The sequence below is a fragment of the Muscardinus avellanarius genome (assembly GCF_963383645.1).
Source record: "Muscardinus avellanarius genome assembly, chromosome: 12".
Lineage (NCBI taxonomy): Eukaryota > Metazoa > Chordata > Mammalia > Rodentia > Gliridae > Muscardinus > Muscardinus avellanarius.
This window is the reverse complement of record NC_137798.1, coordinates 97993792-98013512: the sequence shown is the minus strand read 5'-3', so window position 1 is coordinate 98013512 and position 19721 is coordinate 97993792. Positions and strand designations below refer to the sequence as shown.

Sequence of the window (19721 nt, the reverse complement as noted above, 5' to 3'; positions counted from 1 at the left end):
GGAGGGGTGGGAGCAGCGGGACGCCCCCTCTTCCTGCTCTGTGTCTTAGGAGTGCCCCCATCCCATCCTTCTCGCTGACAAATGAGGTCAGGGCACTCAGGGAGCTTAGGTAATTTAGGACACGCAGGCAGAGTGGATTCTTTTGAAAAGCTTCTAATCCGCTGCCAGAGCCTGCTCCTACCTGGTCTTTTCCAGAAACCTCTGCGGAGGCCTGGTTTGTCTCCGGCCCCTTCCTCCCGCAGACCAGCCCGCGGCCGCGCGTGGACGCTGCTCTGGCGCCGCCTGGTGGCGGACGGCGGGACGAGCGCCTGGTCCCTGGGAAGACCAGCCACCGGACACCTCCATCAAGCTCAAAGGCTCCCTTTCTCCCTGGTATCCGAAGCGCCCTTCTCCCTGGTGGGTTGCTTGGGCGTCTGTCCTTCCTCCCCTTCCCTTTTTTATTTTGAAATAGGTTCTCACTAAATTGCGGAGGGCCTCTTTAAGATGCTAAGGCTGGCCCGGAACCTGTGGTCCTCCTGTCCCAGCCTCTCAAGTACCAGGAATAGTTTTGACTCTCCTCCTCACACTGAAGCCATTTAGTGAAAGGAAAGAGCCCCAGGGCCGGAGTTTTAGTCCTGGCTCCCCAGCCTTTCTCTCTGAGCCTCAGCTTCCTAGATTAGAAAAACAAATCGGAGATTACATGGAGTCGGTCTTCAAGGATACTGACTAGGGAGCCAGGTGGAAGATGTGGGATTTGGAAACGCTTCCGTCATGACTTTGAGACTGGAATCCAAAGCCCAGATGTCATAGAATGTGATGAGAATTACATTAGTCTCTATTTTTATATTTCACTAAAACTACTTAATACATTGTTAATGTAATATACAATATAAAGTACACAGTACATAACATATTTGTTATTAAGGTGTATTTTTTAAACCATGAGGGTCATTAGACCCTATATAATGGAAACCAATCTTGAGTCTATATTTTTAGAATTCTGTGTAACTTGAATTTAGATACCAAATCAGTTTAATTTCTTTTCTGTCTGTAATATATTCAAATGTAGCATCCATTGTATATATGGGGTCTAAGTTCTTTGTGCTAAAAAGATACACATTTCTTTTTTTTTTTTTTGGTACTAGGGATAGAACCTAGGGACACTCTACCTCCGAGCTACACCCCCAGTCCTATTTTTTATTCTTTATTTTGAAACAAGGTCTCATTGAGTTGCAGAGGGCCTCACTAAGTAGCTGAGGCTGAGCGCGAACCCAGATCCTCCTGTCTCAGCCTCCCAAATGCTGGGATTACAAGCGTGCTCCACCACACCTGGCTAAGATACACGGTTCTACTTACCTATACATATATGTGTATGTGTACAGAAATGTATGTGTATACACAATTATCTCAAAGTAAAATAAAAATAAAAATAATATATAAAAGAAGAGGCGGGCATCGGGAGCGGTGGCAAGTTTCCTCGCTAATGATGGCCGCAGGGCACACCCCCTGGCTTTGCTTTTACCCTTCTGGGAATTTGGAACAATGCTGCCTTAGAGAAAGGCTCCATAGCCGGGCATGGCGGTGCAAACTGGTAGTCCCAGTACTTGGGAGGCTGAGACAGGAGGATTGCAGGTTTGAGGTCAGCCTTAGCCAGTAGCCTCGCTTGCATCAACCTAGTGAGGCCGTTTCTGACTAAAAATAAAATACGGCTAGGAGTGTAGCTCAGAGGTGGAATTCTGGGCTCAAACCCCAGAGAGAGAGAGAGAGGGAGAGGAGAGAGAGAGAGAGAGAGAGAGAGAGAGAGGGAGAGGGAGAGGGAGAGGGAGAGGGAGAGAGGAGAGAGGAGAGAGGAGAGAGGAGAGAGGAGAGAGGAGAGAGGAGAGAGGAGAGAGGAGAGAGGAGAGAGGAGAGAGGAGAGAGGAGAGAGGGGCGAAGGGCGAGGGGCAAGAGGCGCTCCAAATTTTGAACTTGTTTTCAAAGTAAGCAGGCTGCCAGGGCAGGCAGTGAGTTCCCTGTCACAGGGCATTTGCTGACCAGGGATCTTAGAGGCCAGAGGTTCCCAACGTTGGCAGCACATCAGAATCATATGACAGGTATAGAAGTCCGAGTGCTTGAGCCCTGTCCAGACCAATCAGATCAGAATGCAGGAATGAGACCCAGGTCCCAGCAGGGCTTCCCTCCCTCCCTCCCTCCCTCCCTCCCTCCCTCCCTCCCTCCCTCCCTCCTTCCCTTCCTCTTTTCCGAAGTGCTGGTGTGTGCTATACAATCGCTCTACCTCTGAGCTATGTCCTAGCCCTCTATTTTGTGTTTAAAGCTATCAGTAGGCCGGGCATGGTGATGCACTCCTGTAATCCCAGCACTTGGCAGGCTGAAGACAGGAGAATTGCAGGTTTGAGGACAGCCTCGGCAAGTAGTGAGACTCTCACCAATCTAGCAAGACCTTGTTTCAAAAATAAGAATAAAATAGGGCTAGGGTGTAGCTTAGAGGTAGAATGCCCCTGGGTTCCATCCCCAGTAACACACACACACACACACACACACACACACACACACACACACACCCTATAAGTGGAATTCATATCTTGGACTGGGGCTGGAGCTGGGCGCTCTTGTTATTTGATGGGGTTGTCGGTGATCATGAGACCTGCGGGCACAGTCCCCATCTGGGTCCACCCTCTGTAACACCCCTACCCCGCAGCCAGCTGCTTCCAGGGCCCTGTTGGTCTGAGCCCCCTGCCCCCTTGGGCCCACTCCCTGTCTGGCCCCAGCCTCTGTCTCCCTCCAGCCAGGCTCCTTCCCACCTGTCCGGCCTGCCAGGCTCAGTCCTCTGAGCATTCGGGTTTCCTGCTGAGCTTGGAGCATGCAGCGGCCAGAGCAGAGGTGTCCTCCAGACACGCCCAGGCTGGCCGGGAGGGCGCGAGCGCTGAATTCCTTCTTGTGGTCTCTGGCTAGGAGCTGCACTGGGCTCTGTGTGTGCTCACATACGTGTGCTCCGATGTGTAAACCTCCTGCACATGTGGGGAGACCACTGTAGCCACGCGAGGGCTCTCGCTTATTGTCCTCTGTGCTGGGGCGTGAATGTGGGCGCGCAGCGTCATCGGCGATGGAGCGATGGCGCAATGGAGCGATGGCGCGATGGAGCGATGGCGCGATGGAGCGATGGCACGATGGAGCGATGGAACAGCAGCTTCCCGGAGGCCGCTCTCGGCTCCAGCAGGGCCAGAGGGTGCGAGAGAAGTGACTTCGAGTTGTAACCAAAGAAATTCAGAGAAAAGCTCATTTTCAGCATACACATGTTATTTGATATTTAAAAAAAAATCCCTTTTCTTTTACATTCTTTATAGGGAGGGCAAAGAAACCCCAGGAGCCTCCCATGCTCAGGACGGCTCAAAAGTCACCATGTAACTGGCACGCACGGGTGCTGAGTGGGCGGCCAGGGCAGAGAGCGATGTGTGGTCCAAGGCTCATGCTGGGCTCCTACTGTACCGGCCTGCGTGTACCGCAGGGATGGCGTGTGCACACGGAAGGGATGTTTTTGGTAGTGGGGATTGAATCTGGGGTTATTGTATGTGTGTGTGTGTGTGTGTGTGTGTGTGTGTGTGTGTTACAGTAGATGGAACCCAGAGGCATTCTATCTCCAAGCCCAATTTTATTTTTTTATTTTGAAACAGGCTCTCGCTAAATCGCAGAGTTCTCACTAAGTTGCAGAGGCTGGCCCCAAACCTGCAATCCTTTTTCCTCAGCCTCCCAAGTACTGGGATTACAAGCATGCAACACCACGTCCAGCTTCAGCCTAGGTGTATTCTACCACTGAGGGACACCCCCAGCCTTTTTTTAAAAATTTGAAATCGGGTCTCATTAAATCTGGGCTGTCTTCAAATCTGGGATCCTCCTTTCTCAGCCTCCCAAATCCTGGGCTAACAGGCCCGCGCCACGTGCCCAGCATGCCAGGGCTCTTCAGTATCACTGAGTGTATGTAGAAATGCACCACTGTGATGATGGGGTTTGGGGGTGCCTGAGCTTGTGGATACAGGCTTTTCTGCCTCCAGAGAAGACCATCTCTTAGCTGCAAGTGTGGGAGGCAGGACTGTCACATCTTCCGGTTAAGGGCATCTACGTGGCTCACTGAGGCTTCGGCTCCTGGGCATCTGTGTCCTTTTGTCTCGAGCCTCACTGATACACTGGTCCAAACTCAGACCAGCAAGTCCACCCAGAATCATAAATAGAAAAACTAACTGTGCTACATGAGGTCCACTCGTCACGCCAGGCTGCAGAGACACCCAAAGGACCGCAGCTGGGAGGACTTGAGCCTTCCTACCTGCCAATGATGAACAAAACCAGGCCAGGGAGAAGAGAGAGACCATTCCAGAGGCCCCGACCCTCCAGCGGGGGGGCCCTGGGATAATGGGGTTTGCTCTCGCCTATAGTGGCCTTTCCCCCCTTGATATTGGGGCTACATTCTCAGCCCCTTTTATATTTTATTTTGAAATAGAGTCTCGCTAAGTTTCTGAAGCTGGCCTCAAACCTGTGATCCTCCAATTCAGAGCCTCCCAATACCGGGATCACAGGTGTGCGCCACCACACTGGCCCGCGCTTGCTTTTACCGACTTGCCCTGCCCCCGGCCTCCCTCCCCTGGGCTCTGTCTCACCGGTCTCCTTGTCCAGGACTCCAGTGTCTCCTGCAGGCAGCCTCCTGACGACCCAGCCTCTGTGCCCTGACTCCAGGTGTTTCCCCAAACTGTAGCCCTTTTTGTGAGAGTGTTGGACTTTTCAATCATTGCCTGTGTGTCTCTGCACAGCAAACTCTTTGAAAGCAGCCCCGAGTCCCGCGGCTCCCGACACTAACGCCTGGCAGCCTCCTCCGCTCATGTCTGTGGAAGGACGCTCCAGCTGTGTGGGCGCCCTAGAGGGGCCCCCAAGTCCACTGCCTCATCCTAGGGCACAGACAGCGGCAAACGGACCCTCACTTGACCTTTAGCAAGCTGGCCAGAATTCTCTGGCCTTGAGGACACTTGGCCTTGGGCAGGACAGGGTGGCTGTAACTCTCCAGCCGTGCTCAGGACTGGGGGCTCCTCGGAGGCAGGTGTAAGTCACTTCCAGGAGCGCCATTTAAAGAAGGGGGCCAGTCGGGCGTGGTGGCGCACGCTTGTAATCCCAGCACTTGGGAGGCTGAGACAGGAGGATCGCACAGGTTCGAAGCCAGCCTCAGCTACTTAGTGAGGCTCTCAGCAATTTAGTGAGACCCTGTTTCCAAATAAAGTATAAAATAGGTCTGGGAGTATAGCCCAGAGGTAGAAAAGCCCTGGGTTCCACCCCAAATACCACCAAAAGAAGAGAGAGAGAGAGAGAGAGAGAGAGAGAGAGAGAGAGAGGAGAGAGGAGAGAGGAGAGAGGAGAGAGGAGAGAGGAGAGAGGAGAGAGGAGAGAGGAGAGAGGAGAGAGGAGAGAGGAGAGAGGAGAGAGAGAGGAAGGACATCCACAGGCGTGGTGGACTCCCCTGCAGAGGGCTCGGGAGGTGGCCGGGACTTCCTGCAGGGTGAGTGGGGTCCCCTCACAGTAGGCACAGGAGAGGACAAGTCCCCATGTCCCAGTCCTCCTTGGGCCAAGCCCCACAGTCACCATCACTTCTGAGGAGGAGCCTGGGCTCACAGACACCAGAAAGGAACAGGTGATTTGCCCAGGGAGTAAGTGGCTTTTCAGGGGATAGCTGCTCCGTCAGGCTGCTGAGTGTGTCCTGCTGCGTCTGTTCCCCAGAGGGGCTGGTACCCAGAGACTGTGGGTCAGAGGCTGCAGTGCCAGGCGGGCAGAGCGGTCCAACTTCCTCCTCCCAGGCAGTGCTGCCGGCTCTTGGCGCCCCCTGCTGGCTAGCGCCTCCCCTGCAGGCAGCTTTAGAAGGAGCGGAGGTCAGGGTTTCCTGCCCGAGGAGCCTGGCTGGCAGGTGTGGAGAGGCCTCTAGGATGGCGAGGGCCAGCCCATCTACCTGACCAGGAAAGCGTGAGCGTCTAGATACCAGAACTTCCCACTGTTTGCGTGTAGCCAGCGTCTCAGCAGGCCTCAAGTCCATGAGCCTTCCTTGGTCTGCCTCAGTGAAGGTTTTGTTTTTTTGTTTTTTTGTTTTTTTGTTTTTTGTGGTAGTGGGGTTCCTGGAAGCCCTTCTACCTCCGGGCTACACTCCCAGACCTATTTTTACATTTTTACTTGGAAACAGGGTCTCCTAAGCCAGCGCTCGCGGCTGGCTTCGAACTTGCGATCCTCCTGTCTCTGCCTCCCAAGCGCGGGGATTACAAGCGTGCGCCACCATGCCCGGCCAGTGAAGGTTTTGATAAAGGGCCGAGAGTAACTTTCTCAGGCCTGGGTTGGGGGCAGGGAGAGAAACCCGCCCATCTTTTTCTAGCTGTCGGTAGTTGAAGGGTGGATGTGTCTGCATCCCTGAAGCCTAATTTTTTTTTTTTTTTTTCAGTACTGGGGATGGAACCCAGGGCCATTTTAACTCCGAGCTACACCCCTAGCCCTATTTTTTATTCTTTTTCTTTTTTTGAAATAGGGTCTCACTGAGTTGCAAAGGGCCTCACTAAGTAGCTGAGACTGTCCGCGAAGCGCGATCCTCCTGTCTCAGCCTCCCAAATGCTGGGATTACAAGTGTGCGCCACCATGCCTAGCTTCCCTAAAACCTCATATAAAAAAAGAAGGTCATCTGCCCCCGGCCTAGGTAACAGACCCCTGCCCTCTGCCCACCCAGCGTCTCCACTGGGCCTTCATTTATATTTGGAAAGCCCAGTCCCTCCAGCCGGTGAACTCTTAAACTGTTCCCCAGCGGAAACATCTGGGCCGTCCGCTGGGCCCAGGGTGCACATGCGCAGACCGCCGTAAACCAGCGCAGGCTGTCGAGGGTTTTATTGCATTATGAATTATGGAAATGGCCTGGGCTGTGCACTTTTTGTTATTTTTTTTTCTCTGCTTCAATTAAGCCACAAATCATGCTTGAGAAATGGGAGGGCGACCGAATTAGTCAGGATTGGTGAGTAATAGGCTGACCCTGCGAAAGTCATCTGGGAGAGGTCAGATGTTTGCCGGGTCCCCAGGGCCAAGCTGGGAGACAAGCACGTCTCCTCGCCCAGGCTTAATGGGCTGTGCGCATCTGAGCGGCTCAGGCTCCTGTCCGCACGTCTAACCCACCTGGTCCTTTGTGCGTCCTCGCAGGAGGCCGGAGGCCCAGGGAGGCTGGAGGAGGCTGACTCCCTCAGGCTCCCCTGCTTGCAGTGTCAGGCTGAGGATTCGCTTTCTGATCCCGTAACCAGCAGAGCTGAGGTGCAGCTGGGATCTCCCCAAACTCTGAGATTCCGGAATTGGAGGGTTTTGCCTCTGCTGGAGCACGTGGGACTTATGTAGCCATCTCCCTTTATCCTCAGTTTCAGAGCCATGGTGTGAGCTACCTACAGTCAACTGTGGTCTGAAATTATTGCATGAGTAAGTCAAGAGGGAGGGAGGGAGGGAGGGAGGGAGGGAGGGAGGGAGAGAGAGAGAGAGAGAGAGAGAGAGAGAGAGAGAGATTCACATGTCTTTTATTACTATATAGTTATATTTTTCTATTTTATTATTAATTATTGTTGTTAATCTCTTACTGTGCCTAATCTGTAAACTGGACTTTTTCATAGGTGTGTGTATATAGGAAAAAATATAGTAAACTTAGGGTCGGGTCTGATCTCAGGTTTCAGGAGTGCTCTGGGGGTCCTGGAATGTATCCCCCCAGGAAGGGAGTGAGGACTGTTATATTTCTAAAAATTAACTTTTATGGAAGGCTGGGATAGGAGGATCACAGGTGCAAGGCCAGCCTTCAGCAACTTAGTATAAATAAAAAAAAGAGATAGAGCTGGGGTTGCTCAAAGGTACATGCCCCTGGGTTCAATCCCCAATACCACAAATAAAAATAAAAATAAAGTTTTGGGGGTGTAGCTCGGAGGTAGAATGCCCCTGCATTCAACCCCCAGTACCAAAATAAATATACAAATAAATAAATAAATAACAAATAAATAAATGCAATAAAATGAACTTTTAGCTGCAGTGTCATACACATCCCGAAGAGGATGTGCCGTGGTGAGTTTCCAGTCTGTGCAGCCAACAGCAGATCAAGGTGAGATTTGCTGCTGTCCAGAGGCGGGAGCCAGTTGGGCCAGGAGCTCCTGTTTGACCACAGAAGAGATGCACAAATATCTCAATAATGTTAACCAGCCTGAAATCAAGGTACTAGCAAGCTGCTCAGTAGGCAGGACTCTCCGAGTGTAGCGTGGACTCCTGGGGACCTGGCTTTTATACCCGCGTCTTGCTTGAACTTCCGGCCCCCAGGCAGTGGGGCAGGTCAGGTGACCAGTTCTGCCCAATCAGCGTGAGTGGGCGTAACCGGGTCATTTTTTTTTTTTCCATGTGAAAGATTTCATTGCGGGTCTGACACTCCAAAGCTCTTTCTATCTGCAGTAGTGACCACACTGAGATGGGGACCACAGAGGTGGGAAATGGAGCAGAGCCCTTGGCTGACCCCAGAGCATGTGTGGAATGAGCCTGATTTCTTCCTGAGCCACTGAGAGTTGGGGCTGCCTTGTCAGCGCAGCAGAACCTAGCCCCTCCCGACTGCTATACCCCAGCTCTGCCCACCCCACAGAGGCGGCTGGTGAGAACAGTGGCATTGGCTGATAGCCTTGGTTGACGATTTAGGAGTGAGTGGCTCGTGTCATTGAGCAACTGCTGAAATCAACAAGGCAAGTGTCTTCCTGCTGCCCAGTAGGCCTCGGGGAAAATGAGGTGCCGCCTCTGTGCCCTCCCCATCCCCTTCCTATGATCAGTCCTCTCCATTCCTCTCTGCATCCCTGTCTGGATGGAGCCCTTGGCGCTGCTAAGCCAGATGCTGCTGGGTCTGAGGCGACCTCCCATAGCCCAGCTGTGTTCTGCCCCAGTCCTCGATAACTCCCCACACCACCTCAGAACAGTCTTTCTAAAGCTCAGATCTGAGCAGAAGGGCCCTCTCCTCTTCCCTTGGGGGGATCTCTGCTGCTTAGGACAGGGCTGCTCCAACAGAGGAGGCTGGCCCGAGTGCGATCTTAACTCCATCTAACACTTGCCACCTGTGTGCCTCTGAGCAAGTCACTCAGCCTCTCTGCACCTCAGCAACTTCAGTTGCATGACTGAGGACAGTAATAATAATGAATAATAATACCTGCCTCATAGGGCTTAAATTAGCTCATCAGTTAAATTGCTAAAATTGTATGTTCCAGTTATCTATTGCTGCAAAAACAAAACAACCCCAAACTTTGCAGCATAAAACAATGACAATTATTTTATCATTATTGTTCAGTTTCTGAGGATCGGCCAGGCTCTGCTGGGCGGTCCTCACTGGGGTCTCCCATGCAGTTTCCGTCACTGGCCCAGTGGCCCCGGGCCAGACTCATCCACCACCAGGCGCCCTCGCAATCTGCGCACAGGGCTTCCTTCCAGCATGGCGCCTGGGCTCCAAGGCTGAGAATCCAGAGAGAAGAGGTGGAAGCTGCTTGTATGACCTGGGTTAAGAGGTCACAGAGGTCTCTACAAGGGAGTCACGGGCCTGTTCAGATTCAAAGGGAAAAGAAAAGCTGTGGAGGAGCTGTCAAGGTTACACTGTGGGAGGAGCCCAGGAGCTGAGAGGTACAATTGCAGCTATCCTGGAAATGCCAGGTGCCACACGGTATCCGCAAGCAGCAAGCGCTGAGTCAATGCTGTGTATGTGTGTGTGTGTGTGTGTGTGTGTGTGTGTGTGTGAGTGTGTGCGCGCGCGCGCGCTGGGGATGGAACCCAGGGGCATTCTACCTCCGAGCTGCACCCGCAGCTCAATGTTTTTTTTCTTTATTTTGAAACAGGGTCTCACTGAGTTGTAAAGGGGCTCACTAAGTAGCTGAGCCTGGCCTAGAACCTGGATCCTCCTGTTTCAGCCAGTACTGGGATTACAAGCATGTGCTGCTACGCTCGGCTTTGCTGTGCTGTTTTTTAATCTTTACTCTTTTATGAAGATGATCTGGAAACTCAGTCGTGTGTGTAAGAGGTCAAGACAGTGACTGAGGGTAGAGGTGATGCGGCTGCCCCTGTGTCAGCTCTAAAGAAGCTCCAGGAAGAAGCTGGAGCCGTCTGCAGAGCTGGTGCAAAGCCTTTGGCTTGTGGGGTCAAGTCCACACTCCTCGTGAGACAGGTTTTGGCACTGGCCTCAGATGCATCTGCCTTTTAATCTTGTAGGTCCCTACTGCACCAACCAGAGCTGTAGATTATGAATAATGCAACTCAGTCTGCTTAGTTTATAGAGAAAAGGAGATTTTTTTTTGGGGGGGTGGGGAGGAACTACTGGGGAATAAACCTAGGTCTTCTGACTCTGAGTTCCACCCCAACCCTTTTTTTTCTTTATTTTGCTTTGAAATAGCATCTCAGCCGGGTGTGGTGGCGCACGCTTGTAATCCCCGCGCTTGGAAGGCTGAGACAGGAGGACCGCACAGGTTCGAAGCCAGCCTCAGCTACTTAGTGAGGCTCTCGGCAACTTAGTGAGCCCTGTTTCCAAATAAAATATAAAATAGGTCTGGGAGTATAGCCTGGAGGTAGAAAGCCTCTGGGTTCCATCCCTAGTACCACCGGGGGGGGGGGGGGGGGATAACATCTCACTAAGTTCCTGAAAGTGTGGATAAATTACTGAGGCTGGCCTTGAACCTGTGATCCTCCTGTCTCAATCTTCCAAGTACTGAGATTACAGGCATGCACCACTGTGTCCAGCTGAGGAAAGGAGATCTTACAAAGAATCTCAGAATCTTGGGGAAAGCTGGGGTGCAGCCTGGAGGCAGGTGCAGTGGCCACATCCCACCCTTTTGGAGGGTCTGTGCCACTGTCCCCACGCAGAGACAGGAGTGGGTGCCGAGGAGGCTGGGTATCACTCTGGAGTCACGGCTGCCCTGGGCAGGATGGAGTCTGCAGGGCCCTCTACAGGCCATCTCTGTCATCATCCCACGACTGTGTCTGATTGGTAGGCTCGAGGTCACATGCTGAGGTACTAGCTGCAAGGAGGCTGGGAAAGAGAGTTGCTGGTGTCTACCTTGGGGAATGCATGGCATTCCTAACGGGGAGATTCTGAAATAGGAAGGAGCACTCATGCCAGAGTCCTGAAAGCTAAGGAGCACCACAGAGCGGCCCCATGTCCACCTGGGTCCCTGTGGAATTTCATACACCTCTTCACCGCCCAACTCCCTCCGATGGCCGCATCCCGTCCTTGTTCCCTGGTCGCCTCTGCTCTGTCTTCTCATACTCCTCTGTCCCTTCCCTTGTGCCCACAGGACCTGTGTGGACCCGTGTCTCAGACCCACAGCAGCCGATTGCTTGTAGTTCTCCCCGGCCAGCCTTCCCCTGGACGGGCCACAGGGCAGGCCACTTCTTTCCCACCTCTGAATCTGGGAGCCCCCGCCTGGTCTGAGGCAGGAGGCTTGTCAACGAGCCACATTCATGATATTGATTTTCTTTCCGATGCCCAAAGAAAACAGCACCCAAGGAGGTCGTTCCACCCAGAATAAGACTTGGGGCTAAAAAGCAAAGGGGATCAACCCAGCAGGAAATGGGGCCAGCTTTCCCTGCATGGAAGGGTGGCCCTGATTTTCTGGATAAACAAGTTTTCCTATCAGAGTCAGGGCAGAGGTGGCGGCCCGGCCGGCCCGGTTTCCCTGGGCTCCTCTGACCCCTCCAAGGGGAAGGCCGCGCTGCTGGCAGGCGCCGCCTGGGGATCTGGCGTTCCCTGGTAATTAGAAGTGAGGCCTTGGGTGTTTTTGTAACAAGCCAAGAGCACTTTCCCCTAAGCTGTCGGGCAGTTTCTCTAATCAACATTGTCTTCACATTTAATGGCAAATGACAGTGTTTATATAAAAGAAAGGAGGGAGGGAGGCATATGGAGCCCACCCTCCCTGTCTGTCTGTTTCTTCCCTCTCCTTAGTCCCTCCCCCAGCCTCTGATCGGCAGGCCTGGACTCGGGTGAATGGTGGGCAGTGCCCATGGGCCTGGAGACCAGTGACACCCATCAGGGTCAGGGGCCAGAGGCTGGCCTTAAAGGGGGGAGCAAATGGTGTGTGTATGAGGGGTAAGGAGGGAGGGAGAATCCCAGTAGTCCATAGCCCTCTCCAAGAAATCCCCCTTCTCTCTGTCTTCAACTCGGCTACTGGCTCTTGGGCTGAGGGCAACGCACCCCGGTGGTCTTCCTCCACCTCCTCAGCAGACCCTGCCTAGGCTTTGCCATGGACTGTGGGGATGTTTGATGCTCCCAGAGGCTCTGGGCTTCATGGACGCTGAAGACAACGTCACACTTCACCAGGAGGTCAGAGGTCGCAGTGGCTTATTGGTCCACCCCTGACCATACCGCAGATGCCACCCCACCACCCCTGCGTTCCCAGTGTGACCCCCATGGCAGTGTACAGATGAGGAGACAGAGGCTTAGGGAGTCAAGAAACTCAAGATCTTAGTCCCAGGGAACTCAGCGTTTGACTTGCACCCTGATCTCCTGACCTCTGCACCCATAAATGGATGGTCATGTGGACTCACGAGTGCCATCCTATGCCTCTGGCTTTTCAAGGCTTTCCAAGTGGATTTGGACAGGACTCTTGGCATGAATTAAATTGATACCACACAGAGCCTTTCCTAAGCCCTGCCAGCCAGTGGCTCCTGTTCATTGGAGTGCCACAAAAATATCAAAAATTGCCGGGCGTGGTGGCGCACACTTGTAATCCCCGCGCTTGGGAGGCTGAGACAGGAGGATCGCGCAGGTTTGAAGGCAGCCTCAGCTACTTAGTGAGGCTCTCAGCAACTTAGTGAGACCCTGTTTCCAAATAAAGTATAAAATAGGTCTGGGAGTATAGCCTGGAGGTAGAAAGTCCCTGGGTTCCGCTCCCAGTACCACCACAAAAAAAAAAAAAAATTAATTTGTGCCAGGAGCAGTGGTTGGTACCTGTAATTCCAGCTAAGATCCCAAGTTCAAGGACAGCTTGGGAAACTTAGTGAGACTCTATCTCAAAATAAAATTAAAAAGTGGGCTGGAGGGATAGGTCAGTGGTAGAGTTATTGTCTAGCAAGTGCGAGGCCCTGGATTCAACCCCCAACACCAGACCAGACAGACAGACAGACACACACACACACACACACACACACACACACACACACACACACACTTATTTTACACTCTATTACAGGACTCTTAATTCATTCCAGGTTCAGCAGAGGCTCCCGCGGGGTGATGCTCAGCCTGAAACCTGCAGATCGATAAGACCCAGCTCTCTTCTTTTTTTTTTTTTTTTTTTTTTTTGCGGGTCTGGGGATGGAACCCAGGGGCATTCGACCTCCGAGCTACACCCCCTGCCCTATTTTTTATTCTTTATTTTGAAACCGGGTCTCACTGAGTTGCAGAGGGCCTCACTAAGTAGCTGAGGCTGTCCGCGAACCGCGATCCTCAGGTCTCAGCCTCCCGAATGCTGGGATGACAAGCGTGCCCACCACGCCCGGCGTAGCCCTCTTCTTTGAGAAGGATGCTGAGCAACTCAGCTCCCTGAGTCCCATGAGGCATACAGGGAACCTGGTCTAGGTTAGACACCCTGCATGACAGTAAATACCCCCAGTCAGCCACAGGACCCTTTTTATTTTTTTTACTGGCTTTGTTTTTGGCTGCTGCCCAATACACACGTGCACACATTCTTCTGTTCTCTTAGGGGCTGGGTCGCTGGGTCTGATCAACTGTTCCTAATTTTCTTCCTCCTCCTCTTCTCCTCCTCTCCCTCCTAATCCTCCCCTCCCTCCTTTCCTTCCTTTCCTCCTCCCCCTCCTCCTCCTCCTCTTCCTCCCTCCCTCCTTTCCTTCCTTTCCTCCCCTCCTCCTCCTCCTCCTCCTCCTCCTCCTCCTCCTTCTCCTCCTCTTCCTCCCTCCCTCCTTTCCTTCCTTTCCTCCCCTCCTCCTCCTCCTCCTCCTCCTCCTCCTCCTCCTCCTTCTCCTCCTCCTCCTCCTCCTCCTCCTTCTCCTCCTCCTCCCTCCTCTTCCTTCTTCTTCTTCTCCTCCTCCTCCTCCTCCTCCTCCTCTTCCTCCTCCTCCTCCTCCTCCTCCTTCTCCTCCTCCTCCTCCTCCTCCTCTTCCTCCTCCTCCTCCTCCTCCTCCTCCCTCCTCTTCCTTCTTCTTCTTCTCCTCCTCCTCCTCCTCCTCCTCCTCTTCCTCCTCCTCCTCCTCCTCCTCCTCCTCCTCCTCCCTCCTCTTCCTTCTTCTTCTTCTCCTCCTCTTCCTCCTCCTTCTTCTGTACTGGGGATTGAATCCAGGGTCAGTCGACCTCTGAGCTACATCTCGAGCCCTTTTTAATTTTTATTTGTTTGCGGGTCTGCGGATGGAACCCAGGGGCATTCAACCTCCGAGCTACACCCCTTGCCCATTTTTTTATTCTTTATTTTGAAACAGGGTCTCACTAAGTTGCAGAGTGCCTCACTAAGTAGCTGAGGCTGTCTGTGAACCGCGATCCTCGTTCTCAGCCTCCCAAATGCTGGGATTACAAGCGTGTGCCACCACGCCTGGCTAACGATGTGTTCTTGACTTAGAATGCATCAGTAGTCCGGCCCTGGGAGGGTATTCCTTCACAGAGCTTTGCCAATCCATCCTACACCACCTGTGCCCCAGGGCCCTTGGGCGTGCACTGTCCCTATCAGAATTTGAGTCCTGAAGCTTAGGCACTGCCTGTCATCCAATTCAGTCCCAGTGACCTGGTGCCAGCAGAGCCATCACCAGGGAGATGGCTGACCTCCTCTCTGAACTTACCTTGCCATGTCCCACTCGCCCCCTTGGCTCCGCCTGCTCAGGCTCCTGGGTTTCCAGAAGCCCGGGCACTCCTGCGCTGTGCTGGCCGCCCCATCTGCCTGCTCATACCGTCCTTTCTATAGTCCACAGCAGCTGCTGGATCCCAGCTCAAAAACACTGCTTCTCTGCCCCCCCCCCATCCCTCCCAGGACCCCTGCTGTGTTCCGTGGTCACAACTGCCTGTGGCCTGTCCTCTCTGTGGGTGGGAACACCACAGACCAAAGGTGCTGGGCTGCCATTGTCCCCGCAGTATGGCCAGCTCCTGTTTTCCCTGCGGTATGGCCAGCTCCTGGGCCACAGTGGGAATTCAGTGAAGAAGTCGGAGGAGGGAAGGGAGAAGCCAGCCAAGGCCCGTGGCTTTCCAGCCTGCTTGCATCATCAGCTTCAGGGGGCCCAGTTCCAGCCTTGTTCATAAGAGTCTCTGCCTGATGCCCGTGGTGAAGGTGTCTTGGTTCCATGTGTGTCACAAACGAGCTGTGTCATCAACGTCGACCAAACACGTTTGTGTCTTTGACGACATTCACAAGCGACACCCTTTTAATCAGTTGCTGGTCGCCGAGGCCTTGAGAGTCACCTGGACGCCATAGACCAGCCAGTCATGTTCTAGGGTTCCAGCCTTGATTTCTGATATCTGTAACACTCAAATCACTTACCACACTTTGCACAATGATATATTCAGGTTATAGAGAGGCTAAGAAAGGAGTAAGAGGACGGGGGCATCCGGGAGGCTTTGCCGAGAGCAAACAGAGCAGATGTGTTGCTGTCGGTGGCCAGAAGAGTCTTAGTGACGGAGTTCCACAGCGCTGTCAAGGCGAGAGTTGTCAGCTTCAGCATCGGCTTGAAGTGGGGCCTGTGCTGTCGTCTCTGAGACATCACTGATGATGTTGTCATCAGAAGCCACACTGAGCAGAAGCTTGGGGGCAGAGAATCAGAGGTTCATTGCTGTGGCGATTTTCCTGGGCAAGCTAAGTGTCAGGGTACCGCCCTGTCCAGTCTTGGGGTGCTCCTCCTTTTATGGGTCGCAGGTGAGGGGGTTGCTACATCTGGTGGCCTGATGCGTTTAATAAGCTCATGGGCCCAGTTTGTAGGCTATGGTTTTGATACACTAACGCACCCAAGTCCTTCCGATTCCATTTGATAAGTTCACACTCGTTTTTTTTTTATTAGCACAGTCAGTTTATTGATGGCTCATGCCTGGTGGTTGTGCTGTGTGGATGGTGGCTGTCCTCGTGCACATACAAGGTGCTGAGCTACTCTGTCTCAGTCCTGGGACCCAGAATGAAACAACTTGCGGAAAACTACCGGATCATCTCAGAACTGGGTGCGACAGGCTCTTCAGTGTGCCTCCTGGCCTGTGGCTGTCTCTCCCAGACCCAGTGTCAGGTCAGCACATTTGTGGACTCTTAAAATGTTTGGGTACTTCCCCTGGATTTCTTCTTCTTCCTTTTTTTTTGTTTTTGTGGTACTGGGGATGGAACCCAGGGGCATTCTACCTCTGAGTGACCCCTAGCCCTGTTTTTTTTTTTTTTTTTGGTGGTACTGGGGTTCCTGGAAGCCCTTCTACCTCCGGGCTACACTCCCAGACCTATTTTTACATTTTTATTTGGAAACAGGGTCTCCTAAGCCAGCGCGGCTGGCTTTGAACCTGCGCGATCCTCCTGTTTCTGTCTCCCAAGCGCGGGGATTACAAGCATGCGCCACCACGCCAGGCTGTTTTTTATTCTTTATTTTGAAACAGGGTCTCACTGAGTTGCAAAGGGCCTCACTAAGTAGCTGAGGCTGTTCACGCACCATGATCCTCCTGTCTCAGCCTCCCAAATGCTGGGATTACAAGCGTGCGCCACCACACCCAGCTGCCTGTATTTCTTCTTAAGGCTGAGTTACAGACAAACTTTCCAGAGTCATTGGCTCAGTGTTTATTTCCTTATATTTTGCTTCCTCTGGTAATGTGATTACAAGATCTCCTCGGGTTTTTCTCTAAAATTACCCCACCGAACCTGTCCACCACCTCTGAGTCCCAGACCTTCCAGTCCCACTGCCAACAGTGCCCTCTGCCTGTGCACAGGGCCCGGAGAACTCCAGGTGAGATGAGACTTATAAACCGGGGAGGTGGAGATGCTTCTCCCAGTGTCCTGCCGGGAGGGCTCCCTGCCGCACCGCCACAGACCCTGCCACACAGCTGAACACGTGCCCAGGACCCACTCCAGTTGAATTAGAAACCCAATGTAAAGTCAAGGAAATGACCCCAAAGCTTGAAGAAGCTCTAAGTGATATCACATCTGAGAAGGAAGACTTTTCTATGTGCTTATTTGGGCAGTTAATTAGTGGTGAGCAATTCGGTAGTCACCAACGTGAGTCACTGAGATTTCTAATCACCCCTCCCCCAAGCCCTCCGCCCCACCCTTCAGTCGCTCACCCTTAATTATTGACAGTCTTTGCACATTCTTTTAGAGGGGTTATATATACTTATTTATTAATTGGGGAGAGTACTAGGGACTGAATCTAGGCACATGCTACCTCTGAACTAGACTCCTAGCCCTATTTTATTTTTATTTTGAAACAGGGTCTCACTAAACTTGAGGGTTAAGCCAAGTGTGCTGGCGCACGCTTATAATCCCAGCATTTAGGAGACCGAGACATGAGAATCTCAGTTTGCGGACAGCCTCAGCTACTTAGTGAGGCCTTTTGCAACTCAGTGGGACCCTGTTTCAAAATAAATAATAAAAAATAGGGCTGGGGGTGTAGCTTGGAGATAGTTGTTAGGCTGGCCTTGAATCTGCAGTCCTCCTGTTTCAGCCTCCCAAATACTGGGATTACAAGCATGGACCACTGGTGCCCAGGTCCTGCTTTTGTTTTATTTATTTTTTTAATATGGAAGCACATTGTATGCTCTGTTATCTACTTGCGTTTTCCAAATAGCAAGCTACCATTTCTTATCAGGACATAAAGATCTGCTTTTTTTTTTTCTTCTTTTTGGTGCTGGGGATTGAACTCAGGGCCATTCTACCTCCAAGCTGTAGCCTCAGGCCCATTTTTTATTCTTTATTTTGAAACAGAGTCTCACTAAGTTATGGAGGGCCTCACTAGGTAGCTGAGGCTGGCTGCGAACCAGGGTCCTCCTGTCTCAGCCTCCCAAGTCCTAGGATTACAAGCCTGCGCCACCATGCCTGGCTCGATATGCTTCTTTTTAAAAATACAGCTGCATGTACTTTAAAGAGAGCTTCTGAGAATCATACAGAAGACAGATAACTGTAAACATATCCCATTTCTCCAGGTGTTTTAGTACCTGAGGCCATGAGGTTTCTTCGCCTGTCTAGCAAGGGGTGCACTCTTTTTGTGGTACTGGGCATGGAACCCAGGGGCATTCTACCCTTCTTCTCCTCCTCCTCCTCCTCCTCCTCCTCCTCCTCCTCCTCCTCCTCCTCCTCTTTGTGGTACTAGGGGTGGAACCCAAACGCTTTCTACCTCCCGGGCTATATTCCCAGACCTATTTTATATTTTATTTGGAAACAGGGGTCTCACTAAGTTGCTGAGAGCCTCACTAAGTAGCTGAGGCTGGCTTCAAAACTGTGCGATCCTCCTGTCTCAGTCTCCCAAGCATGGGGATTACAAGCGTGCGCCACCATGCCCGGCTTATTCTTTATTTTGAAACAGGGTCTCACTGAGTTGCAAAGAGCCTCGCTAAGTAGCTGAGGCTGTCTCTGAACAGCGATCCTCCTGTCTCAGCCTCCCAAATGCTGGGATTACAAGCGTGAGCCACCACGCCTGGCTTAGGGGGTGCACTTTTGACAGTGGCTTTTGTGGCTAGTTGCTTCCAGGGTTTGCGTGCCAGCCACGGTGGAGAGGCGCCTCATTTATCTCCTCCTCCTTCCGGGAGCTCAGTAAGCCAGAGGCATGCTGGTCCTGGAGAACCCGGCCTGCTCCTGCTTTTTGACAGCAGTGCCGTGCCAGTTTGGCTGGCTGTGCCATCACTTAGGTACCCGGTCTCATCTTTAACTTCTTCTCAGCTGTTTGCCACTGAAACAGTGCTACCATGAGTATCCATGCGTGTGTGTGTGTATGTATGTGTGTGTGTATGTGTGTGTGTATGTGTGTGTGTGTGCGTGTATGTGTGTATGTGTGTGTGTATGTGTGTGCATGTGTGTATGTGTGTGTGTATGTGTGTGTATGTGTGTGTATGTGTGTGTATGTGTGCGTGTGTGTGTGTGTATGTGTGTGTGTGTATGTGTAATACCTGTTGGTTTCTTAGAACTCACTTCTATAAATCCTTACGGACAAGCAAGACAGTCAATGTGAGCATTATATTTGTTTAGTGGCTCTGGAGATTGAATTCGAGGGTGCTCTACCATCAAGCTTCACCCGAACCTTTTATATTTTTAAGTTTAAAACAGAATATTTCTAAGTTATTATGAGAGCTGGCCTTGAAACCGGGCTTCTCCTGCCTCAGTTTCCCGAGTATTGGGTTGACAAGTGCGCACCGCCACCCCTGGTTGAGGGCTTTTTAATGTTTGATAAGTATTTGAAATTGCTTCCCATAATAGTCATACCAATTTCCAGTTCTGCAGGTGCCTGTTTTCCCACGCCTTGATCGTCCAACATATTGCCGGTGTACCTACTCAGCTCATTCTCAGTCTGATGGATGAACTTGGTGCCAAGCTGTAGATTGTTTTTATTGTGAACAATATGTTTAAATGCTATCCGTACTTCCTCTTCTGTGAACTGTGCGTGTTCTTTTCTGATCCTACTGTTGGGTCATGGTTTATTTCTTAATAATTTATATGTACATGTATATGTATAGATGTATGTATATTTGATATAATAATCTCTCCTTTATCCTTGGGTTTTGCATCTGTGAATTAAATGAACTAGATAAAAATATT

The 19721-nt window shown here is 51.9% G+C and overlaps 1 protein-coding gene across 1 annotated transcript in view; it reads right to left on the bottom strand.

Moving 5' to 3' along the window:
• Window positions 1–15622: 15622 nt before the first annotated feature.
• LOC308271085 (putative serpin A13) overlaps window positions 15623–19721 on the bottom strand; it is a gene marked incomplete at both ends in the record, with an annotated part of 28084 nt that continues 23985 nt past the window's right edge. Inside the window, one exon of the mRNA XM_080707223.1 lies at window positions 15623–15754. Coding sequence (XP_080563349.1) covers window positions 15623–15754 — 132 coding nt within the window. The remainder of the gene's footprint in view (window positions 15755–19721) is intronic.